Here is a 23377-nt window from a genome sequence, read left to right as displayed (position 1 = left end):
AGAGAGGGGGACAGAGAGAGAGGGGAGAGAGAGAGAAAGAGTGGGGAGAGAGAGAGAGAAGAGGAGAGGAAAGAGAGAGAGAAGAGGGCAGAGAGAGAGAGAAGAGGGGAGAGAGAGAGAGAAGAGGGGAGAGAGGGGAGAGAGTGGGGGGAGAGAGAAGAGGAGGGAGAGAGAAGAGGAGGGAGAGAGAAGAGAGGGGAGAGAGGGGAGCGAGGGGAGCGAGGGGAGCGAGGGGAGCGAGGGGAGCGAGGGGAGCGAGGGGAGCGAGGGGAGCGAGGGGAGCGAGGGGAGCGAGGGGAGCGAGGGGAGCGAGGGGAGCGAGGGGAGCGAGGGGAGCGAGGGGAGGACAAACCTCAGATGCCGAATTCACCTCTGGGAAAGCGAGCGGCTCAGGGTATTTATAGGATGGCAAATAAAGGAGCAGGGCGCGTGAGGGGTGGGGTTTGTGGGGAAAGGTGATTGGAAAAAGGTGCAGGAATCATCCTTCTGCGCAGGCGTAACTACGCTACAGGCTTCTGCACGTGTGAAAGGTCACAGAGCTGACATCCATGTGTGACCCCTGGAGGGTGGGTGATCCTATCCAGCCTTAACCGGCTCATCTGAGACTCCAAGTTCCTGGACAGTAACTCAGGTAAAACATCTTCATGTTCAGGCTACGTGCTGTTTGGGAGACAGGCAAGTGTTAAAACGACCTCAATTACCTCCATTACCGGAGGCAGGTGGAATGGATTTGACCCATCATCACGCACCGTTTCAGTACCATCGCATCCTGTGTCTGTAAAGAGCATGGCAAGCTTTTCTCACATCCGGGGCCCGGTTGGGGTGTGTTCCCATTTGGAACAGTTAGTGACATCCCTGATAGGCTCAGGCCTGGGCTCCAGAACCAAACAGTGGCCAGGGGACTGGGACTGCGCCACCCGCACGTTTGGCTTCGATGTGTCAGGTCTGCCTCCCAAGTTATCCCTGCTCGCCTCCACCCCCAAATGGGGTCACTGTCAGACCACACGGCTGCTTCACAGTCAGCGCAGGAGGTCGGAGCAGATAAGGGAGAACCCCCAACATCCCCAGTGATTCCTTTGCCTGAACACACCCTCACGCTGGCAGCCAGGCCAAGTGCTGGGAATGGATCTTGTTCTCTGCATCCTCCCACAAACCCGGCGCAGAAACACAACTGATGTTCAATGAACGTGGAGTGAATTATTGACATACATTGACCCACCTGATCTCACTTGATTTGCGCATCACTGTGGCACTGGTGGGAGCTGTATCCTATCACGCCCATTTTACGGAGGGAACAGAGCGAAGCCAAGGTCACCCAAGGTCACGACAAAGTTGCCCAACATCTCTTTGCTCCTGAGCCTGAGGCCGTTCCTGGCATAACGTTGTGAACGGTATGTCCCAGGAGGGAACAACGAAGGCGCAAATGAACTGTATCATTTCTAAAACCTTTTTATATAGCCTTATTTTACTTTTACACTATCTCTAAAGCTGAGAATAACAGAGGAAACGCCCAAATTTATCCAAATTTGGATATATGAGTTACATGTTTTAGCTCCCTGAATTTTTTCTTTTTGAGAAAATTTGGTGCAAATTACTTGAAATCAATGTTAAGCTCTATCAGGTGATGAAATGTGAATCACAAACTACTCCTGTCAAAAATGTTTATATTGTAAAAAAGAATGTGTGTATATACATGTATAATTGAATCACTTTGCTGTACAGCAGAAATTAACACTTTAAGTCAACTATACTTCAACAACAGCAAAAATAGCTTTTTTCAATGTTTATATTGAGTCGAAGCCTCATTTCAGTTTACAGGAAATGAGACACATTCGAGATATTAGTCACTCTACACGACTGGCCTGGTCTTTTCAAAAAGTCCATGTTACAGGGAAGAAGTTCCAGGTTGAAAGAGACTCAAGTGATAACCCCTAACAGTGCTTAAACCCTGACTGGACCTTTGCTTAAATTAATGGAGCAACTAGGGAAGTTGGAGCACAGATTGAATATGAACTTAATTTCATTAAGTGTAATGGTAGAATTGCAACTATGTAGAAGAATATTCTTATTTTTAGGAGATGTGTGCTGAAGTATTTAGGGGTGAGGTGTCTTCATGTCTGCAACTCATTTTCAAATGGTTTGACAGTTTTGTATATACAGACATAGAGTAAATGTGGCAAAATGTTAACAGCTGTTAGATCTAGGTAGAGAGCAGCTGGGTGTTTGTCATGTCATTTTTTTCCAACTCTGTATTTTGAAAATTTTCACAAAGTTGGGGGGAGATCTTAGATTTTTCCATTTGTATCATCACTTTTAAAATGCTCTGTCCTGGTGGGCATATGCGTCTTTTAGGCAGGGTTCTCCAAATATGGGCTCTGGACCATCAATATGAGAATCACAAAAGAAAATATACGAATGGCCACGAGCACCTGAAAAGAAGTTAACATCGGTCGTCAAGAAAGTGCAAATGAGGGCTTCCCTGGTGGCGCAGTGGTTGAGAGTCTGCCTGCTAATGCAGGAGACACGGGTTCGAGCCCTGGTCTGGGAGGATCCCGCATGCCGCGGAGCGGCTGGGCCCGTGAGCCACAACGACTGAGCCTGCACGTCTGGAGCCTGTGCTCCGCAATAGGAGAGGCCGCGATAGTGAGAGGCCCGCGCACCGCGATGAAGAGCGGCCCCCGCTTGCCACAACTAGAGAAAGCCCTCGCACAGAAACGAAGACCCAACACAGCGAAAATAAATAAATAATTAAAAAAAAAAAAAGAAAGTGCAAATGAAAACCACACTGAGATACCACTGCACATCCACTAGAATGTCTAAACATGAAAAGGCTGGCAACACCGAATGCTGGTGATGTGGAGCTACCGGAACTCTGGTATGTCACTGGCGGGTCTGTAAAATGGCGCAGCGACTTTGGAAGACACGTTGGCAGTTTCTTACAAATTAAACACATCCTTACCACACACCCCAGTAATCCTACTCCGAGGCGCTCAAGAAAATTGACAGCCTACGTCCACACACAGACTGATAATCCGAATGTCCACAGCATTGTATTCATAAAAGCTCCAAACTGGAGACAACCGCAGTATCACCCATTAGAGAGAAGAGAAACAGGTTGTGATCTGTCCCTACAAAGAAAGGAGCTATTACCGATACCTGGGGCAACCTGAACGAGTCTTTAAAACCTGGTGCTAAGCTAAACAAGCAGACACAAAAGAGTATGTTTAATGACTATTCTGTGAAATCCTAGAACAAGCTGAAGTTCATCTGTAGACACAGAATGCAAATTTGCCTGGGGCTGGAGATTAGGGAGAAGAGAACATTGACCACAGAGGACACGAGGGAACTCTCTGCAGTGTTGGAACTACTCCACATCTTGATTGGCGGTGCTTACACGGGTGCCAACAGTTGTCAAAAGGTACTCCTGAGATGGGTGCATTTTCTTACCTCAGTGAAGTTGACAAAATATCTACACACTGTTTTTTTTTCCCTGGGGGCAATACGGGCTCTTTTAGACAGCATTTCTCAAAATGTGGTTTGCAGACTGTCTGCATCAGAATTACCAGAAAAGCTGGTAAAAACCTGACTTGGGGGTCGCTCCCTGTGCCCAATCTCAGGATGAGGTGTGTGCTCCACACAGGTGACTCTTCCACAAACGAGGTGTCCATAGCTGTAACCTCGGAGGCCGCTGTGAGCTGCTGGGCCAGCCTGTGTCAGAGGCAGTTCTCCAAAGCTCCATAAAACAAACCGGTACTGGGGGCAACGTTATGAGTGTGGATTTCAGACAACAGCCGTTGGCAGTGCCTGGTGGGAAAAGAAACTAGAAAAATTACGCAGAGGAATTCCACGCAGACCAGCCTGCTGTGGAACCCTTCCAGCTTCCATTTAGTAGAAAGGGAAAGACACGCTCGGAAGGTGAGGCGAGGCTGCAACTTGTGAAAATGTACCTCGGTGAAAGAAATAATGACAGGTTATAAGAAAAGGCAGTCACAGGAATGCTCTCTGAAGCTCATCGTTCTCAAACCAGGCTGCACGTCAGAATCTTTTGGACCTTGCAAAAAATATAATTTCTCTTTTTATCGAAGTAGTACATGAATATGGGTATTTAAAAAAAGTGAATATGGTTTTATGTTAATAGTTCTAAAGGTGGTATATTAAGAAAAAGAAGAAAAACCTCACTACTCCTGTAACCTCGCTCCTGTTCCTTGGAGATAGGCATTTAAGTGTTTTAACCTTAGGTATATAGCTTGATGAATTTTTACGTATGTACCCAGCTCCACCCAGATCAAGATCTAGAGCATTCCAGCACCCCTGAATATTCCCTGGTCCCCCTGCCCAGTTAATACTCCTCCCCTCAGACCAAGACAACTACTGTCCTGACTTCTATCGGCATCAGATTAGTTTTAAGGCAACCACTTTAAATGATTTTTGCCATCTCTTCTAGTATTTGTCTCCACATTTCTAAATAATAAGTGCATACTGCTATTCCTTCGTTTGCCAACTTTGGACAGTAACTAGGAGCTTCCTACTTCGGCAGGTCAAAGGTCACTCACTCTCTTACTCCCCTTCCCCACCAACTGAAGCTGAAAAACTCTGATTTCCAGGCCCCAGCATCACACCACCCACGCTGGGCACCTGGATCTTTTAAGCTCCACAGGCGATTCTAAACAGCGCCGAGCCCAGAGGGCCCCAAGCTGGTGGCCCTGAAGCTGACATTAAACCAGCCTGACATCACCAGACACGGACGTTCGCCGAGAAGGGCTTTGAAGCGAGTTCAACCTGAACATGTCATCAAGCTCTGGGGTTGATCTGTAGTTGAAATAAGAAGAAAGCCATGAGAAACACCAGAGTGCGTCTAAGATTTTTATTGCCTGTCAGGTGTGCTCTTAGCACTCTCCATCCCTTTCTCCCGGGCAGCCCCGCACTCTGTACAAGCTCTTAGTTCAAATGGACCAGTAAAGGTTTCTCTGAGGAGCTCGGACACCTGGTCTGCCTTTAAAGAGGAAGGCTGGTTTGCACATGACTGGCACCACGACCAGAGGCTGGTACAGTCAGTCTCCTGTCCTTTGAGGAAGTCTCTCCAGGCTGGAGGCTAAGCAAACCCTCCCCCCACCTTGCTGCCACTCCCTCCAGGCCGGAGGCCCTTCACTGAATCTCAGTGGGAGACACCTTCAGGCTGGGGTCTTCACAGTTGTGGCAGGAAGAGCAGCCTCACGCCTCCCCACATTTCTGATTTCCTTTCTCCCTCGGACCCCAAGCTTTGTGGTGGCTTCGCAGGCCAAGAGGGGGTGTGTCCTCTCTGCGTCCTCCCAGCCCTGGGCATCAGCTGGCCGGACGCCCCGCCAGTCCCACACGCCAGTCACCGCAAAGAACCTTACTCTCTGCCAACCCCGGGGTGGGGACAGGACCCTCCTTCCTCTCTCCTCCGGGGTGGCCACGTCTCGCGCGCTGCCCTCCGGATGCTGTCGGCGTGCGTGGCCGCCTGGAAGTGGCCTTTGTAGCAATAATGTCATCGCTGCCAAATCCCAAGGCCACGAAATGGGAGACTCACTTCCTGGGCTCGATGAGAAGCCAGGTTGGGATCACCTGTGACCGTTCATCCTTTTTTGTCTCTCTAGGCCTGAAAGGGTGCACACCTGTGACTAGGCAGGTAAGTGGGAGAATGAGAAGTGGCCGTTTTAATGAGGGAGAAACTGAGGCTCAGAAGGAAAAACGCAAAACCAAAAAAACCCACAAGTTCACAGAACAAATCCGCTTCAGCAGCTGGACACTCAAATGGGCGCTCAGCCGCGGGGCCGCAGAACGTCTCCTTCCCCGCGGATGCGACCTCCCTGCGCCAGGAGTCCGCTCCCTGCTTTGCCGAGGCGGGGCCCCTGAGCAGAGCGGGGAGACCTGGAGGCCTGGGTCCGGGGAGGAGGCTGCCCCGGCTCTCAGCCTGGTCTCCCCCAGCAGGCTCAGGGCGGGCAGAACCCAAGTCACTTGGTCCCCCTGGCGCAGACCCAGGGTCTGGGGGAGGCACAGTCCGAAGCCACGAACTTGCCTCCCTCCAGGCCCCCGCAGTTGAGATCCGGTTCTTGCTGGTCTTCCTCCGGGAGTCTGGGGAAGGGCGAGAGGAAGGGAAGGTACTCAGGCTGACGGGCCCTCCCAGCCCTTGTGCCCGCTGCCTGGGTACCGCTGGGATCGCTGCATGGAGCCCGGGGGGGTCTGGAAAGAGCTCTGAGGCAGGAGTTATGATGATGTGCCCCGCCTCTTGCCCCAGGGAGTCAGCTGTGTGGCCCTGGGCAAACCACCAAACCTCTCTGCGCAGCACTCCCCTTATCCATAGAACATGGTGACAGTCCTTCTTGGGTGAATGCGTGGGACCCAAACAAGGGATGGGGTGATGAGGACTAAATGAAACCAAGGGACATCCTAGGCTGGGGGTGGTGCAGGGGGGTGAACCTGGCACGTGGAGGGGAAGCCCTCCAGCCCCTTTGGCACCTGCTGTGGTATCACGTGGGTCACACTGGGGGCCCAATGCTAGCGTGTTGGGGAAAGAGGGGCCGCCCACCCAGGCCCACGGTCACTCACAGCTGGGGTGGCAGAGGGGTCCCATCGATCCAGTGCCAGCCCTGGGGGCCTCGTCGGGCCCCCACCCAGGAGTACTTGGTGACTGGGTATCTGCTCAGGAAGTCCTGAGAGAGAGAAAAGCAGCTCGTCATTCTTCTCGGGCCACTGATACGGCTCACCTGGGGCTTCCGTCCCCCTACCCCATCCCCATCCCAGGTTTCTGCAAGTTCCCAGTTCCACAGCTAGAGAAGCAACTCATCCCTCCCCAAACACCAGGAATTGGGAAGCTGTATTAGGTGCTTGCTGGTTGACAGGCACTGTGCTCAGGACTGAGGACCAGAAATGGGGGCAATCCCATCTCAGCCCTCCCCAAGGGGAGACAGGACGTGATCGCCCATCCCCACGAGCAATGCACGATGGGTACTGAGCGGACAGAGAAATGAGGCAGCTCAGAGAAGAGGGGGTGAAGGGCATGAGCAAAGCTGGGAGCCTACAAAGCAATCCAGGTGACAAACAGCAAGTAGCCTCACTGGGCAGGAGAAGAACGCTAGGGTTGATTAGGCTGCAGAGGCGGCCAGGGAGCAGATGGTCAACAATGCAGTCGCCAGCAAGAGCATAAACTACATTGCATTCATTCCGGAAGTATTATGAAGACCATTCAAAATAAGGGTGAGTATGAAGTCCCTGGGGCAACATGGGGAAAAGTTATAGTACATGAAGGGTTATAGTAAGTGAAAAAGCTGAATTAAAGTTGTGGCATGGACTTCCCTGGTGGCGCAGTGGTTAAGAATCCGCCTGCCAATGCAGGAGACACGGGTTCGATCCCTGGCCTGGGAAGATCCCACATGCCACGGAGCAACTAAGCCCATGCGCCACAACTACTGAGCCTGCGCTCTAGAGCCCGTGAGCCACAGTTATTGAGCCCGTGTGCCACAACTACTGAAGCCCACGCACCTAGAGCCCATGCTCCACAACAAGAGAAGCCACTGCAATGAGAAGCCCGCGCACCACAACGAAGAGTAGTCCCTGCTCGCCGCAACTAGAGAAAGCCTGTGTGCAGCAACGAAGACCCAACACAGCCAAAAATAAAATAAATAAAAATAAAATAAATAAATTTATTTAAAAAAATAAATAAATAAAAATAAAGTTGTGGCATGATTGTAAGAATGAAAAAATGTGTACGCACATGGGCGCAGACACACAAGGAACAACAAAAAGCAAAACAAGTATGTTAGAGAACTAGCGGAGATGCTTTTTTCTTTTAAATAATTGTCCCAGCGTCATCTTATTTTTAGTAATGAATTAAAGCAAAAAATTGTCTTTAAAAAGTTTCAACTTGGAAAAAGATGTTTCAATATTGTAAGTCCTGGTGCAGGGGACTGGTGGATAGAGGTGGGGACAGTGGTCCACACCAGCCCAGTCTTTCCAGAACATAATCTGTGCTACAACAAAAGAGTGGCAACACAGTTCCTATTGCTCGGACGGGTAATTCCACTTTGGGGAAGAAATCCAAGTACATAAAGGGGAGAAAATGAACTTTCGCAAAATTATCACACTGCTATTTGTAAAGAAAAAATGGAAACCACCCAAATGCTCTGCAGTCAGGAAATAACTAGGCAGATTCTGGGACATCAACACGATGGAAACTCACAGAGCTGTTAAAGGTGATGAGCACACGGAAGATGCAGTTACGCAAGGAAACGCAGATACAGAATCACGCCGAGTGGAAAAAAGCAGACCACGCCAGCGAGCCCACGCCGAGCAGCACACATTCGCGTTAGTGACGAGAAGTGACATAGATTTGATGCATGTTCAGTTCTTCCCTAGGAAAGTGTTTATGTTGACAGAGACAAAACCTCTATATTTAACCCTGGGGATTAGAAAGCAAGCACCACGTGATGCCCATCCCCTTGGTGACACTCCTATTTGTCCTTGAGGTCTCAGTTTAAAGGTCACTTCCTGTAGGGACACCATTCTGACCCCCTCCCCTGGGCTGCCACAACCTTCACAGTTTAGAGCATGGGGTGTGGCATTTGGCTTGTCAGTTTTCTGTATCAGACAGTGAACTTGGTGAGCGCCGGGTGCCTGCCCTATTCACCACTGACCACGACAGCCCAGCACATAGTAGACCAGCTCAACAAAACTGGCCCCCCTCCCCTGGGTCACTGCCAATGACCAGCAAGGGTCACAGGTAACAATCGGGCTGTCAGGCCAGCCCTGCTCCCAGAGGTGTTGGTGCAGACGTTCAAGAGAACATCAGCTGGTCAACAGCTGGGAGAAGAGCCAGAAGGAACTTCCAGACTGAAGGGTGCCAACCTTACCCCTTCTGAAATCCCAAAGGCCAGACTGCATCAGGCGCACGTACAGCCTCTCCTGGGCTGGTCGTTTCCTCTCTGGCTGGACTCCACAGGCTGGGGCCCTTGGGCAGGGTTGGGTGGGAGCTTTGGAAGGGATGAGAAGGAACCTGGGCTGGGTTTGAGCTGCGAGTCAGAGGGCACAGCAGCTCCAAGCATCTCACTGCCATGGCTGCAGCAGACTCGGGGCTCCTGCTGGCCAGCCCCGACCTCCTGGCAGCAATCAGCTGCCTGATCGGGAAGACACACCAGAGCTCGGAGCTCCTCCCAGGGCCGAGAAGGGGGCTATCACTGCAGAGTAGAGCTTTGGGGCTAGGCCACCCCATATTCAAATTCTGGTCCTGTGACTTGCAAGCTAAGTGACCCTAGTTAAGTTACCCGACCTTTCAGAGCTTCAGTATGGTCCTCTGTAAAATGGGGAGATGTTTTGTGCACACAGCCAAGGGCATGTAGTACACACTCATTAAATGAGGCGCCTCCAGTCCGTTGGATGGTGTACAAAGCTTCGTGTCTGACTCCAACATATGTGACCTCATTTGATGCCTTGGCATTGCCAAGGTGATCCTTCCCTTCTCTCTGTCCTAGCCCAGGCCATGCGGCTCTCCCTCTGGGCCTCCTGGTGACAGGAGCCATGGCCTATCCCCACCCAGCTCCACCCACTCCATTCCGTCTTTTTCCTTGCAGCTCAGACACCATTAACCTGTTCCCATTGTTAGCAAGAATTATGGTGTGGGAAAAGCATTGCCTGGAGATATAAGTAAATTATAGAAACTTCTGTGTAATTTATGGCTCAAAGGACTGCTCCGTAATGGCACAGGTGTCTGGGGCCTCCATCTACTCCAGCTGGTGCATCTCCAACTTTGCCACCAACGTGGGGGGGAGGGGAACGTGATCCTGAGCAGAATTTACCTGAAATCTCATACTTTACATATTAAAATTAAGGTAAATTGTTTTCCATCCTTTCATACATTTCTTTTTAAAAAACTGTGGTAGGGCTTCCCTAGTGGCGCAGTGGTTGAGAGTCCACCTGCCGATGCAGGGGACACGGGTTCATGCCCTGGTCTGGGAAGACCGCGGAGCGGCTGGGCCCGTGAGCCACGGCCACTGAGCCTGCGCGTCCAGAGCCTGTGCTCCGCAACGGGAGAGGCCACAACAGTGAGAGGCCCGCATACCGCAAAAAAAAAAAAAAAAAAAAGTAAAAAACTGTGGTAAAATATATATATATAAAGTTTACCATTTCAACCATTTTTAAGTGTATAATTCAGTGGCGCTAGGTGCATTCGCACTGTTGTGGGACTATCGCCCACCCCCATCTCCAAAACTTTTTCATCTTCCCCAACTGAAACTTTGCACCCACTCTACAACTCCCACTTCCCCCTCCCCTTGGCAACCACCATTCTACTTTCTGCCTTCAAACATTTCTGCTTTAATATTTAAATGTTTTAAACTACTTAATTTTCTGAATCCTATGATATTTATTCGTGTTTTCATCTTTCTGCACTCAAAACGTGGCTTACAGTCAATGTGTACGTTTCAGGAAGCTTCTTCCTTCCCCGACCCTGCAAAACAAAGCTGACCTTAAACCAATGGCCAGTGAGTCTAATGACTGATGGCACAGAGGCACTGAAACTTGCTCCTTTCCTCTAACCTCTTGGGGAGGACGAGACATGTCTATCCTGGGGCTGCGTGTGCTACTGGCACCTTGGCGTGTCCCTGGGGTCTCGCATCCCAGCTCGTGGAGCCTGGCCTCTGCCAGCGGCCAGCCTGTCCTCCGCTGCTCTTCCCCATACCTGCCTTGGTGCCTCCTGCAGCTTCTGGCCCTTGTCCAGAACTCAGCAGGACTCCAGAGCTCCACAGTCCTCATATTCTGGATTTCAACTGCCTGAGACCCAAATCTTCACTTTGGTCTTTCTGCAAGGGGCTTTTTGGAAGCTCCTTTTTGGAAAAAGCTTATCCAAACTTTGTGATGTATTTTCTGAATATATACTTGCGTTACAAATGATTGATCCTGTTTGCTTAGTTTTAAAAGAATTCAAGCTCCGTTTGCGATGTGGGTAGTTCGGCTCATCTCCCCTCTTTGAGGACCCCCAGCCACAGGGAGGCCATTTGTTCAGCCGATGTCCGAGGTCATGGTGGACTGAACCTGTCTGATGAGAGGCCCGAGGGCAGGGAACTTTTACTTCACCAGTTTTCTGATGACACTTGCTGTGCTCAGTGGGTCTGACTCAGGAGATGGGCCGCTAAGTCCCTGCCCAGCTCGCCCCCCTCGTCAGGTCCAGGCAGAGACTCTCTAGGGACTCACCAAGTTCCCACTGGCCTTCATTTTGTAGATGCAACCAGGCTGGGTTGGGCAGAAAACATTATATTCTGATCTCTTGCCTCCATGGGCTACCATTACTCTAGTATTTCCCCCTAATCATAGTGCATACTATTTGTAGGACATTTAGACAATTTAAAAAAGCTTTAAAGAAGAAGGAAAATAATCGCTCGTAATCTTGACTCCAGTGATAACCGCTATTAATATACTTCCTTTCAGTATGTTTTCTTTGCATATATATTTACCATATTGGGATCACACGTGACTTTTTTCAATCTACATTGTATCTTTTTCATTTCCCCATGTTTTTTGGAAAAATGTGTTATTCCTGGTAATAAAATAATCCATGTTCATGTAAAACATTTTCTCCAGCAGATTTTTATATCCACTTCATGAGAACTCTCCCAGAGAAAAGAAAACTACAGAAGCTGCCTTCCCTGCAGTGTGGGGTGGAATACCTTTGACTTTAGGACTGGGCAGGAAATGAAATTTCATATGTGAGAAAATCTTAAGTAAAATTATCAACTCAAATACAGAAGTATTTTGGGAAGAAAAAAATCCTGGCTAAATAAACCTTATTACAAGAGGCCAAGCATTTAAAAAAAAATAATAATAACCACAAGATTAAAGGAGGAAACATAAAAGATATTACCATCTTAATGTATGCAAAAAAAAATCCAATGAAATTAGACTCATTCATGCTTAAAACTCTTAGTAAAACAGGAACAGAAGGGAACTTCCTTAAATAATAACATAAGGGGGAAAAAAGGATATAAGAATGGGAGGAGATAACAGCAGATGAGAAATGTCGACAAAATTTTGGAAGCTGGACAACACTGATTGGCTTAGCAGACCCAAGAAAGCCTAGTGATTTTTCAAGGAAAGGGTGGAGTGGGAGGAAGCTGAGAAACATGCTAATTTGTATTGAGAAGCCCCAAAGTGCTCAAATATTAGAGGCAAGGTATAGGAAAATGCCAAGGCACAGAATAAAAAGCACTTGCATAAAAGCAGAGATAATGCAGGGAGCAGAAGAGAACTTCCAAAACACTATAATTAGTATTTACAGTAAGATAAGAGAAGATGCTTCATCCTTGAAACAGGAACAGGACACCATACAAAAGGAACATTTGAAGAACCAAAAAGAGTTCTTAAAATTACAAATAAGGCAGCAGAAATAAAAATGAAGAAAAAGACCCACAAAGGACTATTATTGTTAAATTTCAGAACACTGAATAAGAACAAAGGTGAAGACCCTGAAAATTTCCAGAGTTTGGGGTAGGGGGGCTGGTAAGAGTCACATACAAAGGGTTGGGAATCAGCGTGAATGAGACTTCTTAGTGGTCGGACTAAAAGGTGGAAGGCAATGGAGCAAAATCTGCACAATTCTGGAGGTAAACTATTTCCAACTTAGAAATCTGTACCCAGCCAAGCTATCAATCAAATGAGAGGTTAGAATAAAAGTATCTTTAGACATGAAAGATCTCAAATGTCTTCCAGCAAACTTATACAGGGTGTGCTTTACCAAGAAAAGACATGGAATCTAGGAAACGGGATCTCACACAGGAAAGAGGCAAAGGTATATTGAGGATGAAGGTAAAAAGAAATTCCAAGTCAATAGCTGGGTAGCAGGCCTCGTGAGCAGCCAGTCCAGACTGAAGCAGGAGACAGAGGATTCCAGGAGGCTGTCTGTCCATCTCCTGAACTAGTTTTTAGTTTCCGGTTTTTTTTTTTTTTCTGGTCCACGCTGCCCTGCCCACCTTGACCTTCAATCACATATTCCTGTCATATATAACCAGAGCATCGTGCACCTTCCCTTCATAGCATAGATCAATATAGTAATTAAACATCTATTTCTATGAGTTCCAGATTACTCTCTGCCTCACTCGCTGCTCTTAGTCACGTGAAGGTGGAGGCTGTGCTCTTGTGGCTCTTCATGGGATCCCCAGTGCCAAACGCAGTGTAGGTGCTCAGTAAATGTTTATTAAGGCACTGACTGAAAGAATGGTGCTTTTTCATGCATATTAGAACAGCTAATATAAATTCTTGGCACCTGCCCTAAGTTAGATAAAATTAAGCCAAGGTTTGGATCCAGTTTATAGGTCCTTTTTTGTAGCCACTCTCAGACCCACTGACTGGACTATTATTCAGCAAATATTCACTCCTCCCCCTCCACCCCCAGGGTGGGAGTGGGGCATGGACTATACTACCCTGTCCCTTTGATGTTGGGCTTGGCCATGTTATTTGCTTTGCCCAACGGAATGTTAGCACATATGACATGAGAAGTTCTCAGTTCTTGCCCTCCTGCCATTTTTCTTACAAAGAGTTTCTCTCAAGAAGAAGGACGCGAGATTCATGGAGCAAACACAAGCCCAATCCACGGGCTCAGGCCAAGCGCAGCCAGTCTGCATCCCGAAGCTGAGCTGTCCTGCCAGACTCAGCCCACATTAGCCCATCCACGGGCCTCCCACAGACCAGCGATCAAGAGAGAGATGCCTATTGTCTTAAGTCACTGACTTTTGGGGTGATTTGTTACCCAGTATTATTATAGCAATACCTGACTGGAATACCCACTAAATGTAATTTATTTTCCAGACTACCTCTCAGAGGGTACACGTGTGTCTCTCCCACAGACCGGCCAGCACAGACTTGTTCCTGAGCTCACTGTTAAGTGCTTGGTCACCAGGTTGGATGGGAGCATCTCCGCTCCAGCCCTCCCCAGCTCCACTTCCACTTCTTAGAATGAAGAGCAAACTGAACATCTTGGAGACCTGATGTCTGGTCCTCCTGCATGTCACTTTATTTCTCCAGGCCTTGGTGACTTTTTCTATAACATAGAGTTGGACTAGATCTTTGAGGTTCCTTCTAGTACTGAGAATCTAATCTGTAATGATAACCACGCCCCTCTCCTGCCCACCTCCCCCCCTCCTCACCTGGGTGTGTCTCAGCAGGGGGAGGGTAGCATGGTGGGCTGAGCAGAAAGCCTGGCTGGCCTCCCAGGCCTCAGCTTCGGCAGAGAGGTAGTAGCAGTGCTCCATGGACCACATCCAGCCCTGGGGGCATGGCTGGCACCTGGCCCCTGCAGCACAGAGACCACCAGTGAGTGCAGGGTAAACTGTACACAGCTGAATGTGTGGATGTTCAAAAATCGGGGGGGGCGGGGGCGGACTTCCCTGGTGGCGCAGTGGTTAAGAATCCGCCTGCCAACGCAGGGGACACACGTTCGAGCCCTGGGCCGGAAAGATCCCACATGCCACGGAGCAACTAAGCCCGTGTGCCACAACTACTGAGCCTGTGCTCTAGAGCCTGCGAGCCACAACTACTGAGCCCATGTGCCACAACTACTGAAGCCCGCTCGCCTAGAGCCCATGCTCCGCAACAAGAGAAGCCACCGCGATGAGAAGCCCGTGCACTGCAACAAAGAGTAGCCCCCGTTCGCCGCAACTAGAGAAAGCCCATGTGCAGCAATGAAGACCCAACGCAGCCAAAAATAAATTAAAAAAAAAAAATCAGGGGGCAAATCTGGAGGCATGGAACTGGCAAGCCTTGGAGGGGTAAGCAAGGAGGGCAGGCCCTGGGAAGGCTGCACAGCTTGTGCACAAGGCCTCTCCAAGTGCAGGCTGTGTCCACAGAAGGAAGGGGCTCTTCTCCCTTACCTCTGCTCACCGAGCCCTGTGTCTTCACGCTGCATCTGCGTGGGGGGCGTGTCTTTTTCTAATTCTCACAAAGGAGCTAGAAGGACTAGACACCCTGCTGGGGGAGCAGGGGAGGAGAGGGGGAGGAGAGGGGACGGGGAGGTCCCATACCTGCTCTCGAGGCCAGGGCCACAATGGCCACCGTAGACACCGCCAGGAGCACGGCCATGACTGCCAGGGCCCAGCGCAGGGACCTCATGTACATGGGCAGCCCTGCGGGAGGGGAGGGGACAACCAGGAGACACAGGTTAGGAGATGGTCCCAACTCAGGACCATGCTGACTCCTATACCATCAACATGCCCACCTCATCGCCCACCCTCAGGCCCAAGACACCAGGATAATCCACTCAATTTGGGTCCAAACCTCATACCTCGGAGAAAACTGCTAGAAGATATTCCACTTCTTAAATAACTAGAAGACGTAAGATTCTCTTCAAGAAAGAAAGTGGCTAAGAACCATGTATTGAGCATCTGATGTGCATTAGACATAGGGCACAAATAGCTCCAAGGATGGGGCAAGGGCCCCGCACTCAGGGAGCTAACGGGACAGGCAAAGGTAGCAGGAGATCAAACTCCACACAAGAGAGGAACGAAGGCTAGGTTCAGAGTTCGACAGACCCCCAAATTCAAGTTCGAGTCCTGACTCTATGGGCCCCTCAAGTGTTCTTGGTGGTTTTCCTTTTAACATTGGAATCACATCTGCCTCTTCTATCTCTCCAGGTCACTGGAGGCCACTAACGAAGCTTCACACAGAGAGCACCTTTCGGGCTGCAGAGCGCTAGACAGATTGAGTTGTCAGCCGCCCAACGACCTAGGGGACCAGATGGCTGGAATGAGGCTGTGGAGGGCAAAGGAAGACAGGAGGACACTCCAGGTGGGAGGAAGGGTGCAAAGGCTCAGAGACAGAACATGTTCAGGGACTTCCCTGGCAGTCCCGAGGTTGGGACTCTGTGCTTCCACTGCTGGGGGCCCAGGTTCGATCCTGGTCGGGGAACCAAGATCCTGCAAGCTGTGCTGCGTGGCCAGAAAAAAAAAAAAGAACACATTCCGATGCCACATCCTGCCCTGTAGATGGAGTAACCAGGGAAGTCAGAGGGGAAAACTCGAGGAGTAGAACATAGTAAATGCTTAATCACAGCCAGAATTATAAGCAGCTTTCCACCTGGAAAGACACACCCATCTGAAGTAACTGAGCACTCAGAACTTGACCTCTGCCACGACTCAGGCGTAAAATCAATCAGAGCAAACACCTCGCTGCAAGGGGCCCAGGACCCACCCAAATCTTGGGGATGAGGGTCAGGAATGCCACATAATCAGTGTGAGGGTCCTAAGAACTCAATCATTATATTTCCCGAAGCCTGAAACAGCAGGCGTTAGTCTGTGGCAAATATTTCATTACGTTGAAAAGAGTAATTCCATTTAAAAGACCATGGACATTGTATATACCCACCACCCGATTTCCTGTTTGTATCTGGGATTGACATCTCCAGGGTCACACCCTCTGCTGCTTTTCTTCACTGCTCATCCCATCGTCATTGTCTACATTTCAACTACCTTTCCCACCCCACAACTGAAACACCTTCTGCTTCCTCCTAGTCAAATCCCATGGCTGGGGTGGAGCCAGGTTTTGTGCGACTTAGTTTATCCAGTTGGGGCAGGGGGGCATCTTAAAAAATAAAATACAGGGACTTCCCTGGTGGTGCAGTGGTTAAGAATCCGCCTGCCAATGCAGGGAACACAGGTTTGAGCCCTGGTCCGGGAAAATCCCACATGCCGCAGAGCAACTAAGCCCGTGCGCCACAACTACTGAGCCTGCACTCTAGAGCCCGTGAGGCACAACTACTGAAGCCCACGTGCCACAACTACTGAGCCTGCGCTCTAGAGCCCTCGAGCCATAACTACCAAGCCCCCGTGCCACAACTACTGAGCCTGAGCTCTAGAGCCCGTGAGCCACAGCTACTGGAGCCTGCGTGTCACAACAACTGAAGCCCACACGCCTAGAGCCCGTGCTCCACAACAATAGAAGCCACCGCAATGAGAAGCCCACGCACCGCGACGAAGAGTAGCCCCCGCTCGCTGCAACCAGAGAAAGCCCGCGTGCAGCAACGAAGACCCAACGCAGCCAAAGATAAATAAATAAATAAAATAAATTTATTAAAAAAATAAAATACAAACTTCCAAATACAAAGTTCAGCACAGGGGCTCAAAGGGCTCCTGCCAGTGAGAGGCCTGCTTGTGTCACTGCCTCCAGGTCCATCTCCTTCGGCCGGTGGCCTCTGCTCTCCCGGCGGAGCCTGACCATGCTGGACATCACCTCTCCCAGCTCCACTTCCTCCAGGCACTGAGAGCATTCTTCCTCTGAATGTACCCCTCCTGGCACCATCCCAGACTGCCAGGCGCTTTTGTTTTCTCCTGCCCAGACTGAGGACTGCTGGAGGGCAGGGTCAGGATGGCCGTTTCCTCACATCTTCCACACCTGATGTGTTGAGTACAATGTGACAGGCGGCAGCAAGGCTGGACAACCACTGAGATCCAACTGCCGCTCCCCTTCCCCAGACGGGGATGGGACTAAGCACTTCTGACATGTGCTTACACTCTGAGGTTAGTGCTACTCATTGAGTAACGATTTACAGAGCACTTAAGTGCCAGGTGCTGGAGATTCAGTGAAAGGCTAGACTGTCACCTGCCATGCCCCGTGGGGCTCAGAATCCAGGGGAGCATACTTACAAGAGGGATGCTGGAGCTGGGCAGCACAAGGGCCCGTGGAGCATGTAATAGGGACACCTGATCTTGCCTTGGGGACCAGAAGAGGTGACTCTGAACCAACACCTAAAGGGGAATAGTCTCCATTTGAGGATCCAGCTCTTCCCCAGTTTTATTTCTTTATTTTTTAAATTAATTATTATTAATTTATTTATTTGGTTGCACCGGGTCTTAGTTGTGGCAGGCGGGCTCCTTAGTTGTGGCATGGGAACTCTCAGTGGCGGCACGCATGTGGGATCTAGTTCCCTGACCAGGGATTGAACCCGGGCCCACTGCACTGGGAGCACAGTCTTAACCAACCGTGCTACCAGGGAAGTCCCTCCCCCCCAGTTTTAGGCTCTCTGCAAAAGCCAATTTCTCTTCTGGGCTGAGGGCTCCCATATAGAACATTCCCTGAGTCCTTGATTCTTCAGTTTACACCTGGACAGCGCCTCTGGGACATCTGCCCCAAAAAGCAAGGGAAGAGACAAAGCAGTGACGTCTCCAACCCTCTCCACAGTGGTCTCCTCCCTCTTGGGTTCACAAGGAGGGGACATGAAACAGCTGGGTGGCAGCATTACCGCACTGGCCTGGGCAAGTCCCTGAGCCCGTGCCCTAGTGTGCCCTCTTCTTGTAACCAGCTTGATCTAGGCGGTAAAGGCCACCACAGGCAGAAACCACAATGCAGAGATCCTCATCCAAGCAGCCTCCCTCAGACCAAGCTTCAGCCAGGAACTTGAAAGTTCTTTAATCCCACACTTCCCAGAGAGGAAGCGCAAAGCATCAAGTGTCTGCATGCACCCTGCAGTATTTCCTGCCCGGCATCTCCCTCCCCTGACGTCATTCCTCTCCACACCCCCGGGTTACCTGCCTCATGTCCAGAGTATTGTTTCCACGTGGCAGCTCTCCCTAACCATCCAGTCCCAAAGTCTGCCTCTCCCCTGGACACTGGACACTGCTGACCACATCTTCCAGAAACTCTCTCCTTTTTCTGCTTCTCTGCATCCTGATTTTCTTCCTACCACCTACATTTTCCTTTCCCAGTCTGTGGCTGGCTCCTCTTCCTTTTTTTTTTTTTCCGGCTGTGCTACACAGCATGGAGGTGTGCAGGGGGTGCAGAGTCTTAACCACTGGACCGCCAGGGAAGCCTGGCTCCTCTCCCTTTAAATGACATCACTACCTGGAACTCCCAAATGTACCTGCTTATTTCTCCCACGCCTCTTCCCCCATTCTCCATTCTGCAAGGATAACCCAATCAATCCATCATTCAGCTACCCAGCTCAGCAACTCGGGAATCATCCCCACTCTTCCTGTTAGCGCATCTTCATCAGGGCAGTGGCCCCACTCTCTAATTCAACCTTTGAACACTCCCTCCCACCTCTGCCATAGATCAAACCTTCATCGGCTCTTGCGGAACTGGTGCTATCACCTCTTAAGGTCTCCCTTCCTTCAATTTCATGCCTGTCCTGACCTTCCTCCACAGTGCTGGCAGAGCTCACTTTCTAGAATAAAAATCCAACCATGTTACCTCCCCACGACTCACTTCCTTGAGTCCTCACTTCCTTATCATCCCACCCTTTTAGTCACAGACTCTCCTATTATTAATCTGATTAAAAAAAGCTACAAACTTGGGCTTCCCTGGTGGTGCAGTGGTTAAGAATCCGCCTGCCAGTGCAGGGGACACGGGTTCGAGCCCTGGTCCAGGAAGATCCCACATGCCGCAGAGCAACTAAGCCCGTGCGCCACAACTACTGAGTCTGCACTCTAGAGCCCGCGAGCCACAACTACTGAAGCCCACGTCACACAACTACTGAAGCCCGCGTGTCTAGAGCCCGTGGTCTGCAACAAGAGAAGCCACCGCAATGAGAAGCCTGCGCACCGCAACAAAGAGTAGCCTCCGCTTACCACAACTAGAGAAAGCCCGCACGCAGCAACGAAGACCAAACACAGCCAAAAGTAAATAAATAAAATAAACAAATTTATTTTTTAAAAAAAGCTACAGACTCATTGTGGTGGACAGAATAATGTCCTCCTAAAGAAGTCCACGTCTTAATCCTTGGAACCTGTGGATATGTTAGGTTACAAGGCACAGAGGAATTAAGGCTGCAGATGGAATTGAGGTTGCTTATCTGCTGACCTTGAGATGGGTAGACTATACCGAATTTCTGGGTGGGTCCAATGTCATCACAAGGGTCCTCATAAATGGAAGAGGGAGGCAAAAGGACAGGAGAGCCCCAGAGATGGCAGTGGAAAGGTTCAGCCTGACACTGGCTGGTTTTTCTCTTTTTTATTGGCTGCGTTGGGTCTTCGTTGCCGCGCACGGGCTTTCTCTAGTTGCAGCGAACGGGGGCTACTCTTCGTCGTGGTGTGTGGGCTTCTCATTGCGGTGGCTTCTCTTGTTGCGGAGCTCGGGCTCTAGGCGCGCGGCCTTCAGTAGTTGTGGCACGTGGGCTCAGTAGTTGCGGCTTGCAGGCTCAGGAGTTCTGGTGCACGGGCTTATTTGCTCCGCAGCATGTGGGATCTTCCCGGACCAGGGCCCGAACCCGTGTCCCCTGCATTGGCAGGCGGATTCTTAACCACTGCGCCATCAGGGAAGTCCTGGTTGGTTTTGAATATACAGAGGACCATGAGCTAAGGAACTCAATCGCCCTCAGAAGCTAGAAAAGGCAAGGAAACAATCATCTCCTAGGGCCCCCAGCAGGGATCACAGCCCTGCCATCTGGCCTTTAGTCTCTTGAGCCCATATCAGACTTCAGACTTACAGAACTGCAAGATAATAAATTAGTGCCATTTTAAGCCTCTAAGTTTGTGCCAATTTGTTACAGCAGCACCAGAAAACGATACACCTCTCGTGCAGAAAATGTGCTCACACCCAACTTTGCAAAAGTCCCCGCGTGATTAGAGCCCCTGAACTCTACCATGTCTAAGAACCCCTGGCATAGAGGCCCTCGGGGTTTGGAGCCTGTCTAGCTGACCGGTCTCCTCTTAACCGGTCATGCTTTCAGCAGGTTGTCTGCTGGGGAGGCCTCTAGGCCCTCCAGCCAGAAGGCGCGCTACCACCCCCAACTCCTACTCAGCTTTCAGGGCTTTAGCTGCAGGAAGCTTTCCCATGCCCTCAAGTTCACCAGCCACTCCCTTCTGGTTCCTTGTCCAGGATTTTTGTATTTTTCAGGCTCTTTCTTCTTCCCTGCAAGTCGCCACCCGCCACGCGGCAACAAAAAAACTCACACACACCCTAGCACAGTCTGGCCCGAAGTCCCCACGCAGTAGCAGCAGTAGCTGCTGAATGGATGAGTATTAGGGGTCAACTGGTCCTCAATATACGAGAGGGAAAAAAGGAGTCTGGACCTGCGAGAGATCGGCGAGCCGAAGCAAGGAGTCGGGAGACCGCGGTGCTGCCGGGCCGCCACCGCCGTCACGTGATCCTGAAAGACCTCCCCTCGCCTGGAATTCCTTCCACCTCTACTTCTCAAAGACGCTGCGCACACCAAGAGCGAACGGGAAAGTTCTTGGAGGGTCGGGGAGGGAGAATAGCGGTTTTATTCTTTTACTGCCAACAAGTTGGATTATAATTACGTAGACCAAAAGTTACCGACTCTACGCCAGAGAGGCCGGGTGGGGTTCCTCCGCCGCAGTGGCCCAACGCTGGGTGGGTAGCAGGCGGGCCTCACGTTCGTCGACCCCCACCCGAGAGCGCGGCTCCCGGCGCCGGCGCGCGCTTACCTACGAGCTTTATGACGCGGGACAGCTTCTTGTCGCCGTCCATCTCGGCGTGGAGCACGGCGTCCTCCTTGCAGCGGCAGCGGCAGCGGCACGTGGGGGAGCCCGGGGACTCCGCGCGCCCCTCGGCGGGACCGGCCCAACCCTCGGCGTCGAGGTCGCGCTCCGTCCGGGCTGCGGCCAGCGGCGTGCCACGGCCCCAGGTGCCTCCCGGAGACGGGGTCAGCCGCAGGAGCGGGTGCGCTGGGGAGGCGTGATGGGAGAAGGCCGGCGATTCCGGCACCGGGACGGTGAGGAAGCGCGTGGAGGGCGCCGGCGAGGGCGCGCAGCTGCTGCCGGCCGCGCCCACGGACTTCACGCGCACGTCCACCTGCAGTTCCATGGGGGCCCAGGCGCCCCGAGCCGGCTCACCGGGCGCGGCCCTGAGCATCTGCTCTGCCCCCGGCGTCTCGCCGTCCCGGGGCTGCTCAGCCGCGGCTGGGCCCGGCGACGGCAGCTCCGGGCTGGCCGACTCCTGACGGCGGAAGGCGCTGTAGCCCGGGCTGGATGGCAGCAACCGCAGGGGCGCGGGTCGAGGCGAGGGCAGCTTCTTCCCGCCCGACAGGTCCTGGCCCGCGCCCGCCTCCTCCTTCACTGCGGAAGCCAGACTCGGGCTGCTCTCGGGACTCTCAGGGCGTCTTTCCGCCGCGGGGACCTGGGGCTGCTCCAGCTCCGGGACCCGGCTTCCCAAGGGCTCCATTGGGAACTCGGCTCCGTCTTGGTCTTCCCCCGACGCCGCCCGGGCTCCCTCCATTTTATACGCGGAGCAGCCGAGAGGTGCCGAGCGGGATGCACCCGGGCCCAGGTAGGGAGTTAGCTTCGCCTCCCGGGTCGGGACTGGTTCCGACGAGTCGCTCTAAACCGTCAAGCCACGCCCCTCTCCGTCGCCACACCCACTTCCTCCTCCGAGCCAAGGACCCGGCTGGGATTGGCTGTGGCTCGGGTTCTGTTGGCCACGCCCCTTCAGGCCCCGAGCCTAGCCTTTACTTGGCGAAGGAGAAGAGAGGGGCAGAAGGGTCTGGCTGAGGGGTTACCCAGAAAGAGCCGGGAGACGGGTAAGGGGGAGCCCAGAGCGCAGACCCTTCTCTCTTCCTTGTCCCTGGCCCCACCCATTTCCCCCTCCAGCCCTCTGCCATCGTGCTGATTTTTGAGAGTTAGGGAAGGAGCGGCACACCTAGAGGACTCCCCCAAGGCAGAAGTCCCAGAGACATGTACTCTGGAGGCCTGACTCCTACTGGGCTAACTCAATAAAGACTGAGAAATGAATAAGCTTGAAAATGTGTATTTTCACGGCGGGAGAAGCCTGGTCCCCTGCCAGCCTGGTGTGGAGGACAGGGTTCCCAGCCCTGACCAGTAATCTGAATACCATGAAAAAAATACAGATTCCTGGCAGACTCCACACAGACCTACTGAATCTCATAAGGGGATAAGGCCAATTTTTAACAAGTGCCCCAGGATAGGATTGGCAGATAAAATACAGACCATTCGGTTAAATCTGAATTTCAGATGAATAAATAAATAAGTGTTTTTGTTTTTTGTATAAGAACGTCCCAAGTGCTCCGTGGGATATACTTATATTTAAAAAGTATTCGTTATCTGAAATTAAAATTTAACCTGCCTCCTATATTTTTATTTGCCAAATCAGGCAACTCTACCCCAGGGACTTCTGCTGGAGTGATCTTGGTAGCAGCATTTGGAAAGACCACAGACTCGCTACTCCTGAGAGACGGGAAGGAAGCAGGATGTGGAGGGGAAGGATCTTAGGAGGGGAGGTAAACTACTGCAAAGGATGCTCCCTGAAGACAAGCAACTGAGAGAAAAAGTCCAGCAGAAAGAAAGCACTATATGAAAACACTTTATGTTTAATCTCTACCAACCCCAGGCTATGTATTTAATGTGGGGATATATATATATATATGCCTGAAAATGCATTTAAAAAGATGTGGAAAGATAGATACATACCA

The 23377-nt window shown here is 51.2% G+C and overlaps 2 protein-coding genes across 4 annotated transcripts in view; both read right to left on the bottom strand.

Moving 5' to 3' along the window:
• HIPK2 (homeodomain interacting protein kinase 2) overlaps positions 1-23377 on the bottom strand; it is a 386834-nt gene that overhangs the window by 110057 nt on the left and 253400 nt on the right. The gene's annotated exons all lie outside the window — the stretch shown is intronic.
• KLRG2 (killer cell lectin like receptor G2) lies at positions 4365-22279 on the bottom strand. 3 transcript variants are annotated; one of them, XM_060156562.1, is made up of 5 exons: positions 21378-22279; positions 15024-15125; positions 14151-14296; positions 6571-6674; positions 5861-6096 (listed from the first exon to the last, which is right to left on the bottom strand). In XM_060156562.1, exons 1-5 carry the CDS (start codon positions 22165-22167, stop codon positions 5976-5978), a joined length of 1263 nt encoding a protein of 420 aa, XP_060012545.1. In that variant the 5' UTR covers positions 22168-22279; the 3' UTR covers positions 5861-5975. The 3 variants fall into 3 exon arrangements, with proteins under 3 accessions (XP_060012543.1, XP_060012544.1, XP_060012545.1); XM_060156560.1 differs by lacking the exon at positions 14151-14296 and having other exon boundaries at positions 4365-6096; XM_060156561.1 differs by lacking the exons at positions 14151-14296; positions 15024-15125 and having other exon boundaries at positions 4365-6096.

This window comes from Lagenorhynchus albirostris, chromosome 8, assembly GCF_949774975.1.
Source record: "Lagenorhynchus albirostris chromosome 8, mLagAlb1.1, whole genome shotgun sequence".
In the NCBI taxonomy this organism is placed as follows: Eukaryota; Metazoa; Chordata; class Mammalia; order Artiodactyla; family Delphinidae; genus Lagenorhynchus; species Lagenorhynchus albirostris.
This window is presented reverse-complemented; position numbering and strand designations above follow the sequence as displayed.